At 56.3% G+C, this 14,987-nt stretch overlaps 1 protein-coding gene across 1 annotated transcript; it reads left to right on the top strand.

Annotated features, from left to right (window-relative positions):
* The first annotated feature begins 4,419 nt into the window (after window positions 1-4,419).
* Window positions 4,420-8,545, top strand: Zbtb42 (zinc finger and BTB domain containing 42). The gene is made up of 2 exons (XM_055593285.1): window positions 4,420-4,591; window positions 5,018-8,545. The coding sequence occupies exon 2, from the start codon at window positions 5,035-5,037 to the stop codon at window positions 6,286-6,288; it is 1,254 nt and encodes a 417-aa protein (XP_055449260.1). The 5' UTR covers window positions 4,420-4,591; window positions 5,018-5,034; the 3' UTR covers window positions 6,289-8,545.
* Window positions 8,546-14,987: the final 6,442 nt, after the last annotated feature.

Genomic DNA, 14,987 nt, shown 5'->3' with positions numbered 1-14,987 from the left:
CCGCCCCGGGCGCCCCCGGCGCGGCCCGCGGCCAGGGCGAGGCACACCGAGAGCGCGAGCGCGGCACCGCGGGCGCCGCCCTCGGGTGGCCCGGAGCCAGAGCCACGCGGGTAACGGAGCCCCGCCGCAGATCCAGAGCTCCGGCCCCGGCCTAGGTTTCTCGGTTTGCCAACGACCTGGCACTTTTCGGCCTAGCTCTCCAGACCCCACGGAGGCCGGCGTGGACAGTGAATCGTTTTGACCCTCAAGAGGCCCAACTGTCCCCATCTTGGGAGCCGGGAGAGACTGGCCGCCGGTGTCCTCAAGGCCAAGCTACACGAGAAGGAGGGCTCGTTCAACTCAGTACTGTCTGCCACAGAAACTGATAAGGGGGCTGCAGGTGACAGGGGGAAGGGGACACACCTGGACACCCAGAGGGGGCCGATTCAAGGGTCGGACTCGGCCAAGACCTTGCTGTGGACCCAGATGGGCGAGGCACGGGGGGCGGTTCCTTATGGTGTCCCGGAATTGAAGAGTCAAGGTGGCTCCTGCCTCTGATCCATCCTCGGTCCAACCCCCTTCAGCCTGCCCCAGCAGTTCCTGCGCGGGCCCCTCCCTCATCCCAGAGGCCCATATTGATAATAATCCTCTTGTGAATTTACCTTCATGTGTTTGGAATTTTTTCCGAGGGGGCATTTTTTTTTTTGTTTTTCATCCAAGGGTCAGAGTTCACCTGGAATTGTAAACAGGAGGGTAGTTTAGTCCACGCTATGGCCCAGGATGGATTGTCGCTAAAATCGGGGCTCTTTCTCTGGGGCTGGCCTAGAAAGCACGCCCCTCTCCTGGAGAAGAACTCAGTCTCCTCTCAGCAGGGTGGGGGAGGGACACGCTCATAAGACAAGGATGCGGGTGGCGGGGGTGGGGAGCTCTGTTCTGCGCCCTCTCTGCAGCACAGCTACCCCAGCTCAGAGAGCCTCCAGGGCGTTAAGTCACAGGCCCAGCAGCGTGTCTGTTCTGCTCTAGCTGTGTATCTGACCTGAGGGTTGCCCTCGAGGCTGAGACTCACACACAGATCCATCACTCACCCAGCAAACCTTCACCCCAGAGCCCCTTAGTCCTCCTCCCCTACTTCCCCAAACCCAGTGCTACACCGGTCTGGGCAGTGGGGAGTGGCCACTGGGAGCCAGCAGGGCGCCCTCTTGTGGAAGACGTAGCAATTTCTGGCTCTTCTCCAGGGACCGGTCTCCTTTGGGGGCTCTTCCTGGAGGCCACTGCTGCCGCGCTCCTACCTGTAGTGAGCCCTGTTTCTTTTTTCTTTTTTCCGTTTTTCGAGACAGGGCTTCTTTGAGTAGCCTTGGCTGTCGTGGACTCGCTTTGTAGACCAGGCTGACTTCGAACTCATTGAGATCATCTTGCCTCTGCCTCCCTGTGTACTGGAAGTAGAGGCGTGGGCCACCGCATCCTGCTGTGAGCCCTGTTTCTATGCAGTGCCCAGCCCTGCCTTCCTTCTTCGTGTCTCCACCTTCCCCTTTGTCCAGAGTCTTCCTACAGTCACGCTGGGCATGGCGACTCCCTCTTTTGGGCCCGCACTTTAGCAACACCCCTCTTGGGCCTCCTAGAGAGAACCACAAGGTGAGAGGCAAGCCCCAGAGCCCTGCCTTGCTGAGACTCACTGCTGACATGCTCTTCAGCCAGATGTCCCCAACAAAAACTGCGGTCTCTGGCCCTCTCCAGGCACTGAGGACTTCTGTCATCTCCTGCAGCCGCTGGCAGTTGGTAGGACTTAAGCGCCTGAGCCCTGAGCTAAGGGGCCTGGCCATCAACTGCAGGGTGGGAGCTTGAGGCAGCTCCCAGGTTAGATGGTACCCCCAGATCTGGAGAGGTTCAGACTGTGGCTTTGTGATAGCCTCTGTCATCTGTACGCCACAGGCTACTGGCCAGGAAAGAGGGATCTTGGAGTGGCAGGTGGCGGGCTCCTCAGCAGGGATGATGGACCAGCCTGAGCAACACAGTGTGACCTGCAGGTGTGCCAGCTCCTGCAGGCAGCAGGTTCACTGTCTTGTACCCACACAACTTCGCTGCCCTAAAAGCTGTGCAGAGTAACCAAGGGGCCAGGCTTTGGAGGCACTGCTAGATGCCCAATGTGGAGGAAGAGGGGCAAAGGTCACCATTCAACACCCAGCCATCCTTTTCTCCAAGCCATTCTATGGCAGGCTACAGATCCATCAGAGCACACAGAAGCCATGGCCCTGATAAAGAACAAGGATGCACCTTGTCTGACAACCTTTGACTCCCCGAACACCCCACACAGGGCCAAACAGGAATGGAGAATGGGTTGCAGTTCAGGACTACTCTAGCTAAAGGGATGACCTTCAAGCAAAGACAGGAATGAAGAGGAGATGGAACGTTCTGGAATTCAAGGCATATCACTTTGTAGTATGTCCCAAAGTTAGTTTTACTAGAGCCTTGGAAGGTGCTGATTCCCATTCTGCTAGTGGAGATTATTAAGGGTATATATACAACAGCGGCCCTCAACCCGTGACTCCTTTGAGGGATCAAACGACCCTTTCCCAGGGGGCCACCTAACATCATCAGAAAATGGATGTTTGCTTTAAGATTCATAACAGTAGCAAAATTATGCTTATGAGGTACTAATAAAAATAATTTTGTGGTTGGGGTCACCACATGATGAGGAACTGTATTAAAGAGTAGGGGCTGATGTAGGGGCTCCGAGTCATGCTAACCCTTGAAGGGGCTGAGGCAGAGGCAGGCTCCAATCCAGGCAAGCTCAGAGAGGGTCAGTAGGATCTGAGCTTACCCTGAATACATGGCATGGGCCATTTCCACAGAGTGGAGGAAACTGAGGCAGAGAGGAAGAAACTGGCTCTCTCTTCAGGTTGGAGACAACCAAGCTGTACCCCTCAGCTGTGCTGCGCTTGGGCAAATGTAGCTTGCTTCTGAGTTTCTTGCTGCAGTTGCCAGATTTAGGAAATAATGCCTATATCCAGTCAAATTTGCATTTCAGATACACACCATTTTTTTTTTCCAGGACAGGAAGTTGAGATAGGGCCTTGCCATGTAACTCAAGTTGTCCTAGAACTGGAAATCCTTCTGTTTAGTATAACAATGTAGTCTCTTTCCCTGTAGAATCTAGGTCCTTCACGGATCCTGGCAGCCTCTTAAGCTTCCAGTCCATCAGCTTTGAACAGACCCCCTGGAGGCCAGAGCCCCCACCCCCCAAACACACACAACTGGACACCCTGTTCTGAGTTTCTAAAGAGCAAGGGTGGGAACTCACCAGCCCCCTTCACCCAGAATGCCTTTGGCCAGTCTACCCAAACACCTGGCCTTTGCCCTGTCTACTGTATTCCTACCCTGTGCAGCGCTACCGTCCTTTCTACCTCCCCTCTAGCATTTTGGTTCCTGGACTACCCAGCATTCTTGGTTCCCGAGCTTTTAACAAATGCAAGGTGAAAATTCAGAATGCGCCTAGCTCCATAGAATCCCTGGCCCTGCAGTTTAGTGCTAAGTGGCCCCTTCCTCACCCTAGAACCACAAATGAGAGCTTCTAATGGACAGGCCTGTGAAGCTGACTTGAGCAATGTCTCAAGTAACGTCAAACCCCCTCGGTCAAGGAGACCCCTCCACCTGCACTCTTGGGAGAGAAGACTTTCCAGCCATCAGTGTAGCCCGAGGCTCTACTCCTCCAAACCCAGAGCTCTACTGTTCTTGACATTTCCTTTCCCCCAGAAGAACCAGGTGTCTCCTCTTAGAATCAAGTGTGACCCTGATTCCTCCTGGAACACTCTGCCCAGGGTGCCAGCCCTAGCCTCTCTCCATATCACCCCTCTAACACATCCTGTGACCTGCCTGCCTAACTGTGGAGGTGATTGTGTCTTTCACCGGAGCCACTACATCTGCCCTGTCACAGACCGTGTGCGCGGCTGCCAGCCCAGGATCTGCAAAGGCGGTAATCCTGTGTCAGGGGCCCCAGCTTCTCGGCCTGTCCCAGCTACGTTAACGTAGTTTCCTCCAGACACCGATTCCTAGGAAGAAGTGAATTTCTTTCTGAAATCTGTGATCTCCCAGTGGCGCCCTGACCCATCTGAAGGGCTGCGCCTACCAACGGCCCGAGGCCATTGTCCCGGCCACGCAGTGACTGCGGGTGCACTGTGCAGGGAGAGGCAGACGCCTGGGAAGTGTCCCTTTGTCCACCGGGGCAGTCCGGACCCCATGGAGGGCACAGAGGCCCAGGAGACAAGTATCGCGAGAGGGTCCCGCACCCCCTCCCGCCACAGAGCGCGGGCTGGCTCCTAGCGGGACTGACCGGGTGGGGCGGACAGAGAAGGGGTAGCGAGGTGACCTCAGCGGTTCCGCCGCTCCGGGAAGTCGCCCGGCCCGCCCCCTCCAGCCCCAGCCGAGAGTTTCACTCTCCGGGGCGGGGCAAGCAGCCGGCGTTGCCCCGCCAGCCAACTTAGTGCGCGCCCCGCCCGGCGCCGTCCGGGTCCCCGCGCCCTCCCGGCCGGCCGGGGCGCGCCGCCCGCAGCTCCGCGCGGTCCGAGCTGCGCGGGAGAGCCTGCAGCACCAGCGGAGAGCCGCGCGTGCGGCGGAGGTGAGGGCAGGGGCGGGTTCCCGGCTCCGCCTGCCGCACCCGCCGCTCCCCGCGGCCGCGCTGCCATAAATGGGGCCGACGGCAGCGGTGGCAGCTGGCGGCGGCGCGGGCGGGCGGCGACTCCGGCGTCGGGGGGCGCGGCAGGCGGGCGGGCGGGCTAGGCAGCCTGAAGTCCGCGACTTGTGTCCGCGCGGCTCGGCCCCTGCGCTGCGCCCCGAGCCCCGCCCCGGCGGCAGAGCGGCTTCTGTTTACTTTCGATCGAGTTTTTCCTGCTCCGGGCAGGTGCCGGGGCGGCTCGGGGCTGGCGGTTGCTCGCGTCACTCCCGCGCCTCTCTGTGGGCTGCCTGCACCCGGGGAAGGGCGCGTCGGGGCGAGCAGCGGCCACGGCATCCCCGGCGTGTTGACAGGCGTCCCGTTTGTGCCCAGGTGATGACTGCGGCGGCATGGAGTTCCCGGAGCACGGCGTAAGGCTGCTGGGCCGCCTGCGGCAGCAGCGCGAGCTGGGCTTCCTGTGCGACTGCACTGTCCTGGTGGGCGACGCGCGCTTCCCTGCGCACCGCGCTGTCCTGGCCGCGTGCAGTGTCTACTTCCATCTCTTCTACAGGGACCAGCCCGCGAGCAGCCGCGACACGGTGCGGCTCAACGGCGACATCGTCACGGTGCCCGCCTTCAGCCGCCTGCTGGACTTCATGTACGAGGGCCGCCTGGACCTGCACAGCCTACCTGTGGAGGACGTCCTGGCTGCCGCCAGCTACCTACACATGTATGACATCGTCAAGGTCTGCAAGGGCAGGCTTAGGAAGAAGGACCCAGATCTGGAGACCCGCATGCTGGAGACAGAGCTTCCTGGTCAGCCATCGCAACCCCTGCCTTCCTGGTCTCCTGACTTCTGCCCAGCTGCACCGAAGACCAAACCCCCATCTCTAGGGGTCAAGGCTGCCCATCCCCTGCCAACATTTGGACCTCCATCTTGGCAGGTCACAGGGGAGTCAGGTGGGGCCCTGGACCTGTCACTGAAGCCTGGCCCAAGCCCTGAGCAGGTCCACCCACCCTGCCTCCTCCAGACATCCCTCTGCAGCTCCATGCAGCAAGGGGCCCAGCCTCTGGTGAAGGCCGAGCAAGATTCATTCTCTGAACAAGACAGCAGCAGCAGCCCTCAGAGCACCGCTGACAGATCCCCACCACCAGGCTGTGCTTCTACGGCCCAGGGCCTGCCAGTGCACATCCAAGGGACGGGAAGCCAGCAGCTTGGGTTGGACGCGGAGCCGGTGGTGGACAACGAGGAGTTGGGTCCCAGTAGGCACCTTTGCATCTGCCCGCTGTGCTGCAAGCTGTTCCCTAGCCCCCATGCCCTGCAGCTGCATCTCAGCGCCCACTTCCGAGAGCGGGACAGCGTTCGTGCCAGGCTCTCCTCTGAGGGGGCCGTGCCCACGTGCCCGCTCTGCAGCAAGACCTTCTCCTGCACGTACACACTGAAGAGGCACGAGCGGACACACTCTGGGGAGAAGCCCTATACCTGCGTGCAGTGTGGCAAGGGCTTCCAGTACTCACACAACTTAAGCCGGCATGCGGTGGTTCACACACGGGAGAAGCCCCATGCCTGCCGCTGGTGTGAGCGCCGATTCACACAGTCTGGGGACCTGTATCGGCATGTCCGCAAGTTCCACTACGGCCTCGTCAAGTCCTTGTTGGTGTAAAGTTTTTTTGTTTGTTTGTTTGTTTGTTTGTTTGTTTTGGTTTTTTTTTTTTTCTGTATCTCCAAGGTGTGGAGGAAGGGTCTCCTGGGTGGGTCTTTGGGACAGAGGAAGAAGCCCTACCACAAGGCTAGAAGGTCCCACCTGCCAATCTGAATGAACGCTGCTGCTGCTGCTGCTGCTGCTGCTGCTGCTGCTGCTGCTGCTGCTGCTTGGATGGTTGCCTCCTCTTGCCCTTCACTCTCCATCTCACACCTGCGCACAGGTTGTGCCTTGCCCAGTTAGGGACACTATCTTCCTCATTGTCCTCTCTGGCAAGGTTCAAGGAGTGTCCAGCCTGCCCGTCCACTGGGCCTGGGCTTCTCGGTATGAGGTAACACAGTTTTCCTCTGTCCTGGCGCTTCCCTGACCACCCTGCTGGGACACTTGAGAGTGTCCTTGTGTGCCTAGTGCCATGATAGAATGACTCAGTCGTCAAGAAAGTCGTTAATGCAAGTGTCTAACAGGGTGCACTGAGAGAGCAGGCCAATTGTCGTAAGTGGCAGCAGGGACCCCTGTGGAGAAGGCCTCAGGCACAAGTACCAGCAGGGGCTGTAGAGACACAGCTGGCCTTGCAGGAAGCATGGCTCCAGCGGGGACCGGAGCATCATGAGGGTGGCTGAGGCGGCCTGTCCCTGGAGTGATTGTTACTGGGGTGGAACGGGGTGGAACTTTGGGCAAAGAAGGGGAATTTGGAAATGGCTTCTCTTTCTACTAAGAGCCTCCCAAGGCTACCATGTGTCTGCTACTGGGTGAGGACCCTACAAGTGCCCCCACGGGGGTCCTGGGGCTAGGAATGGCAGATCCTGCCATGAGCCAAGCTGCGCATGATGCAGCTGATGCTGTGTTTCGGCACGCCTGACCATGGGAGTCCCTCTCCTACTTTCTAAGGGTCTCCTTGGAGCTGTAGTCATTCCCAGGCACCAAGCACAGGGCCGGAGCTTGTCCAGCCTAACAGGAGCGACATTTGCTGTGCTACTCCTGCCGTGGTGGTGGTGGGGGGGCATGGGTAGAAGCAGCTGTCACAGGGAGACAGGGAGGCAGGCACCCTTCATCTATGGCCCTGGAAGGAAGGCTGACACCCTTGAAATGTGAAGGACTTTGTCTTCTGCCTCTGTCGTGGATATGGGCCACCTTGCTTTGACTACTTGCGCCCCAAGCAAGCCTTGCTGTCCCAGAACCTTGATTGTTTCAGGAAGGGGATGGGGTAGGATAGGAGATGCCTCGGCCTTGCATCAGAGAAAGTGGTAGAGATGCCCCAAACAGCTTGCCCTCTCCCCAGCTGGGCTGTCTCTGATGACTGCAAGTGGCCCGGAGGACAGAGTCGGGGCAAGTCTGTCTTTATGTCTTCTGCTAACACTTGATGTATTTATTTGCCTGCTTGGTCTGGAGTGAAGTGACCGTTGGTCTCCCCAAGGTGGAAGGTCCGTTGTTCATCTCCTGACCATCTCTGTGCTCTCCTGATATGTCCACGGCTAGCCTGGGAAGCTGGTGCCTCCAGTGATGCTACAAGACTGGAGTCCCAGGATGGGCCACAGTCCAGAGGGCTGGAGAAGAGGCGTCCTGGCTTCTGACTCCACCTCTGGAAGGGCTGGTAGGACCCTGTGAATTACAACCTGAGCGTGCATGCATGCTCTCTCTCTTGGGCACGCACTCTGTATGTGTGTGTGTGTGTGTGTGTGTGTGTGTGTGTGTGTGTGTGTATCTGTCTGTCTGTCTGTCTGTTAGCAGTACTGCAAGTGAGCAGGCGGAGCACCGTTGCGTTGGTTTTCCTCATGTGCTTGCTTCCCTGGGGCAGGGAGCCTGCCCTGAGTCAACACTGGACTCATTGTCTTTGGTGCACAGTTACTGTGAAGCTAGCAAAGAATAAGTGACTGGTTGTAAGTTCATAACTGGCATGGTTCAGTTGCGTGTATGCATCTGTCTGACACACTGCCTGTGTGTGCGCACAGGACAGGTGTGTGCAGAAGCGGTCCAGGTGCTTTCTGCTGTGGGTTCCTCGGGCTGGCCCAGCTACTGTCCCTGCCTGTGGTCTCACTGCTGCTCTGCCCCTGGAGGGACCACTGGGACATGACTCCCCAGGACAGCTCTTCCCACATAGTTTGGCTGGGATGTTTGCATAGCCCTGTTTGTGTCAGCCCGCGCCACCCCTAGAAACCAGTGCTGTCTTCTTATTTCACACATTCTGGCAGTCACAATGACTAAAATAAAGCCAACCACAGATGAAGATGGCTGTAGTTATTCTTGGGGGTTAGGAAAAGTGGGCTTTTGCTGGGCTGGGAGTAGCAGTGATGGACTCCCTGGGAACTCAGTCCAAGAGATGTTCATGGCCTGTGGGGTGAGTGGACTGGAACAGGCCTGGCAATGGGCACCCTCTTTCCCCAGTGTTCCCTTGAGGGCTGGGGTTGGGTAGAGAAGACCCAGCAAGGCAGGGTAATGTGAGGAAGGGGCAGGGTCTCGGATGTAAGACCTTTTTCTGTGGTCCTGGCTCTCTACCTCCTCCAAACCATCCAGGCAAACCAAAGCTATCCCTACTTTGCTCTCTTAACAAACCCCTCCTCCACTATTCCCTTCACACTTCTTTCAGGGTGAGAACAGGGATATAGATGCCCCCACCCCGAGCCCTCCAGGCTCTATCTACCATTTCACCAGGCCCTTTGGTGGATGGAGTGGAATGGCCTTGGCATGTGGTATCAGCTTCATTCTGCTCTGGCCAAGTTCAGGGCAAGGTGGGAGCTGTGCTTGTCCCAGGGGTCCTGGTCCTAAGCTGGTACCGGACAGGCCTGACAGTTCCTGGGCCAACTCCCGGGGCTTTTCCAGTTCTGGCCCCAGATGTAAGTTCTCCCCTGTCCCCCACTGACCCTGCCCCACACTGTGCCTGGATGAGAGCCACTGTCCTGCAGGAGGCCCTGTCATGTTCCCAGTTGAGCCCATGACTCAGCCCAAGCTTTCCAGTCCAGGAGGAGGAAGCAGCTGTTGCCATACCAATGGAGATGAGAGGAGGGGGTCTTGAGCCCCAGGAGGGGAGGCTTCCTGGGGCCCTTCTGGTCTGCTGGACTCCACCCAGCTGGGCTTCACTAAGCCTATAGCTCTATTACTGGACAACATGGGCCTCTGGGCACCCTTTCTGGAGATATCCATCTTGCCCTGTTGGCCAGATAGTAAACTGAGGCAAGGAGAAAGGTTTGGTGATAGCCCAAAATCCCAGTCAATATGCAACAAGTTCAGGACTTGCCTGCCTCCCAGTACTGCTAAGTGCCTCGGCTGTGTGGCACAGCGAGCAGCATAGACCCTAGTGGCCAGAGGCCTGGGGCCTCCAAGGGACTGGTACTCAGCAGAGCAGCATGAACAAAGCTAGAGGTAGTGTAGAGGCATTCCCGGAAGCTTCCCCAGATGCTATGACTTCCCAGGAACCTCCGAGTGGACCAAGAAGCAAGGTAGCCCAGAACAAGGGAAAGTGGTCATGTGAGATGGAATGGGGGTGGGAAGGTTGAGGCCATAAAGTGAAGCAGGGGTCAGCTGCTGCCTCCCCAGCTTCCTAGCCATTGGCCTCAGGGAAACTGAGCTGTCCACCATATTAACATCCCTTTGGTCCTACCCCTTTGTGATATTGACAGCACAGGGAGTTTCTATAAACACCCTTAAGGAAGGAAGAAGAAACACTGCAGATAGAGTTCCACACCTGGCCTGCACAGGAGTGGCGGGGATGAGCTCTCTGTGCCTCTGTCCTGCCTTCCATAATGTCTCCCCCAGTTCAGCTCCATCTCTCCAGACAGGTGTACAGCCGCCATGACACCCACCTCCATGTCGGGCATGCCATGTCTACCTTGCGTGTACTCCACACCACTCCCACCCACATCACCTCCACTGCCTTCACCACTACTGGCATCACCTCCAGTGCATCGCCTCTGGCACTCCCACCTCTACGACTACTTCTGTCAATGCCCTGGGCTCTGTTGCCTCCAACTCAAGCGCTGCCAGCAGCTTCCCACCAGTCCATCTCCAGGACCTCCATCTGCCTTTCCATGGTCTCCACAGCTTCCATCACTGTCCCTGCCTCCACCGTCATCTCCACCATCTCCATCACTGTCTCCACTGTTGCTACCACTGTCACCTCATCACCGCCACCATTACCATCTTCTCTAATCACTAATTGTACCACATTCACTAGCACGACTGTCACTTCCCTCCTCACCACCATCACCTCCACTATCTCCATAAGCACCCGTTACCGCCACAGCTACTCCTACCACTACCGCTGCAACTGCTGCCACCATCACCCGCACGCCCATCACTTCTCCCACTATCACCTCCACCACTATCCAATATGGTCACTATCCCCCCACTGACATCACCTCTATTATCAAGACCACCACTACCATCATCACCCTCACCATCATCACTGCCACAACTCCTCCCTGACAGCCACCGTCACGCCATCACGCCGTCACGCCCACCACCTCTGCTGCCGCTGCCACCTGTACCACCGTTATGAAGGATCCCCTGATGCCATACTCTCAATTATCCGTAAGCTGAGAGGCGGCTGGGGGACAGAGTAGTGTCCATCCTATGTGGCTTTGGTACCTGTGTTCTGCTCCTCTGTCGCCCTTGTTTTCTCAGTTTCCCTGACTCTCAACTCCCATTCAGCCTTTCCCATACAGAAAGCTGGTCTGTGCCCCCATGAAGCAGGCCTGTGCTTCTGCCTGCTGACACCTACTGGTCCTCCTAGCACATGTGGCGGAGAGAGACCTCTGATGGTCATGGTGACTTCCATGCCACATGGGGCCTCCTGGTTCTATCCCAGGAGGGATATCTACCGGGTTCTATCCTGTCTCCGCACCACCTCTCTTCTGCCTCAGTGTTCTCACTTGAAGATGGAATGAAGGTGGCCATGGTGCACAGTGGACATGGAATGACAGTGGGTAGTCGGGTGGGGTGGGTGGCTGCAGGTCAGGACAGCCCAGGCTGAGGACACTGGCACTGAGATCATCTGGGGCACAGCAGGCCAGCCACAGCATTGGGTGTCCCAGGATCTGTCATGACAGTAGTGTGAGGGTCACCGCTGCTAAGCATGGCTTGGCCAGGACCACTTCCCTGAAAGCTGCCTTGTTCCCCTCCCCTTTCTCCTCCTTTCCTTCTTGGGCAGCTATGGCATAAATCATGAAGTGACCTGTGGTTGTAGTTGAGGCCAAATGCTGTGGTGGTCAGGCATGGCCATTCTCCCAGCTCCTCAGATAAGCCAGTGGGATCTCAGGGTTCTCACCTCCCTGAATGGGATCCTACAGAAAGGGAAACTTAAGGGGGTGCTAGGCTGTCTGTCATTCTGGTCCTATGTGGGCTCTGCTCCCTGGCCCAGGTTGCCAATACAGTCCAACAGGGCACTGAACAAGACATGTGGCAGCAGGTTATCCCCAAGACCCCTGTGCAGACTGAGTCCTCTGTGTTCTCGGAGTCATCCTTTCTTAGGACACATTCACCAGAACACCCCTCTCCCTCCTGAGTCACCTCTTGAACAGGCCTATCTCCAAAATAGGGTGCCTAATTTCCTGATGGCTGGACTTTAGCATGATTTTGGAGGGGACACAACTCTGTCTGCACACTGGTGTTTCAGATAAGTGTGGCAGGCTGAGAATATGGCCTATGTCCTTGCTGGCTCCACGACCAGTTCCCAGTAAACGTATTGGTACTTTGCCAGAGTGCCAGGCATGCCCACAGACCGTCAGGCACTAAAGGAACCCTCCCAAGGGACCCCAGGTCTGGCCTTTCTGCCTGCCTACCTCACCACACCCTGCATCAGGGCAGGTGATCAGTATATGTGGCTTGGAAGAAGCCTGGCATGTTCTGTTCTCACTGTCTGGACAGACTCCATTTCCTCTTCAGCTTTCACCTGGCTCCAGCACCTGAGCAGGAAGGAGGCGGACCATCCCCAGCCTGCACTGCTCCCCATCTCTGCCCTTTGTGTTCTCTGCATGGCCTCTAGCCATCCTGTCCTGCTTATCTGATGAAGGGCTCCGAGCACTCCATCCCTCCCTTCTCCCACCTCCACATCAGCCCTCCTCTCAGCCTATGCAGCTCAGGTCGTCACCTGAGCAGCCCCTCCTTCTGAAGGTGCGGTCTGGGCATCCTTTACTCCCAGTGCCAGTGGCCTGGTGCCAGCTTGTTGAACTTACCACCTTTTGCCACCTCTCATCTCTCTCTGCCCCACTTTTCCCCCCTCATGTGAGGTGCCACCGCGACTGACCCAGCCTGCCTCCAGGTTTCATGTCCTCCTCCCCTATGACACACAACGTGGCCAACTCAAAAGCTCTGCAAAGTGATTTCAGGTTTGTTTGGTTCTTTGTTTTTTCGACACTGAGATTCTCTGTGTAGCCTTGGCTATCCTGGACTCACTTTGTAGATGAGGCTGGCCTTGAACTCACAGCAATCCACCTGCCTCTGCTTCGAGTGCTGGGATTACAGGTGTGTGCCACTGTACCCGGCTCAATCCCAAATTCTAAGTGATCCCAACATTTTCTCCAAAGTGCATCTCAGGCAGACAGGAACAAACATGTCCAAGACACGCGGAAGGCCCTCTGCCTTTTATACTATATATAGTAGAGGAAATGTTAAGATCTGCCCTTGTGAGGAGCTGGCAATGCTGGACCAGCATGTTGAAATAACCCCCTGGATAAAATGAGATATTCGGTACAAAAATACACATGACAAAAAGTGACTTGAAACTGCTGGTGAAAAAGCGAGGGTGGCAGGCAGCACTGAGGGAAGCTAGCACTGGCCAAAGGAAGCGTGGCCACGGGGCTGTGTGTCAGTAGCCACAGTTCAATACATGCCGATAACACCTGGTGAGGCTCCTTTGGGAGTGTCCCTGGCAGTGACTTCTGCTTCCCCTTCCCTGCTGGCACTCTCGATTCTAGAAAGGCCACCTGCATGACCAAGGTGTTCACTGCTAAGTAGCCTTGCCTAGAGTCACAGAAGCCAAATCATCGGGTGACCTGATAAGTCAGGTGTGACACTCGGTTTCAACTTTGACCCTGGTCATCACCCAACACCAAGCACACAAACTGTGCTGAGGGAGACACACAGCTCAGGTGAGGAAGTCCTTGCTGGGTACACAGTAATCGGCCACTGTTCCCTGTAGAGCTCATGCTCCAGAGTTCCCCCAAATGGGGCTTTGAGGGAAACAGCCCACTTCATCTTCTTGGGAGACAGACTTGGATCCATACAGGAAGAGCTTACCAGGCTGGGGCAGGGAGACATTCCATTCCTCTAACCACCAGGAAATGCAAATTAGTACAATGACATAGTACCACACACACTCTAAGATGAAAGATGACAATGGCAAACAGCAGCAGGGTGGCAAAGCCTTGTGATGCTCATCACTGTCTTCTGGCAGGGCTCTGGACAGGGCACACAGCCCAGGCTGGTTCCCAGATCAGCCTCTTGAGTGCTGGGGCTACAGGTGTGTGCTACCATGCCCAGCAGGGACCAGCCATTTACAATGAAGTTAAGTCCACCACCTGTCATCTAACCCAACGATCCTGCTGGTAGGTGTTACTTAAGAGGAACAAAGTCAAGAACGATAGCCTTATACTCAGATGCACACTGGCTCTAGGCATTATTGTCACAGAACTGTAAAGTACCCTCAACGGAAGGCAGGATGGGCACACTGACTGCAGAACTTCTTGGAGGTCACGTGGCAGTAAGAAGCAACATATTAGGAAGCACATGAACCCTGCTGCAGGGAAGGAAGCCAAACTATGTACAGCCTGTGTGTCCATGCACGCGTAACGAGTCAGGGCAGGAAGAGCAGGAGCAACAGGTGCTCGGGGCAGAAGGTGAATATCTGTTTGCAACGTATGGGCCACTCCTGAGCTGATGTGAGTGTGGTCTTACAGGGATGTGTTACATGCGCACATCAGTTGTTTAAAATGTTGTGATGATGCGGATCCTGGTGCAGCGGAGAGTGGCAGGAGCAGGCTGCTGAGCTCAGTGGTGGTGGTGGGCATGTGAGGTCTCTGTACTTACACTTTGGCACAGCTTGAAACTTCCCGTAAATACTTTAGAAAACACACCAAGACACCATTTTGGCAGACTGGGAGAGATAAAACATTGTGTCCCCTCCCCCCACACATACACCAAGAACAAGGAACATTCAAGGAGTACTGAGGGTAGCCTTCTGTGACTTCACATGACACAGAAAAATAGCTTGCTTCCTCTCCTCACAAGGATACCAATCACATCATAGGGACCCCATACCCATGAACCCATCCTAAGCTTAACCCACCTCCACAAAGCCTGGCTCTAAACACCATTGCCTTGGCGATAGGGACTCAGATTTGGGGCATAGACACACACAGTCCCAAATTTTGTGATGTTTTATACTTGGGGCAATAGCATTTGGGGAAAAGCTGAGCACAGCTGTCTACAACTGCCCCTGTGCTTTCCACCAGACGTCCTGGCAATCAGTCCCAGAAGTGAGTGTGCAGAGAATGAGATGATTTGACATGAGGTTATCAGAACATTGTTCAGTATAGAGAAGACCTAAATGCCCACCAACAGGAGACTTGCTACCCTTCCATTGCTCAGAATACAATGCCACCATGAAGCCAACGTGCCAGGCTGGACAGCTGCTCTTCTAGAGGACTTAGGTTTGATTCCCTGTATGC

Source organism: Psammomys obesus, unplaced genomic scaffold (assembly GCF_907164565.1).
Source record: "Psammomys obesus unplaced genomic scaffold, mPsaObe1.curated_primary_1811, whole genome shotgun sequence".
Taxonomy (NCBI): Eukaryota; Metazoa; Chordata; class Mammalia; order Rodentia; family Muridae; genus Psammomys; species Psammomys obesus.
The sequence above is the reverse complement of the archived record's forward strand: the minus strand, read 5'-3'. Positions and strand labels throughout refer to the sequence as shown.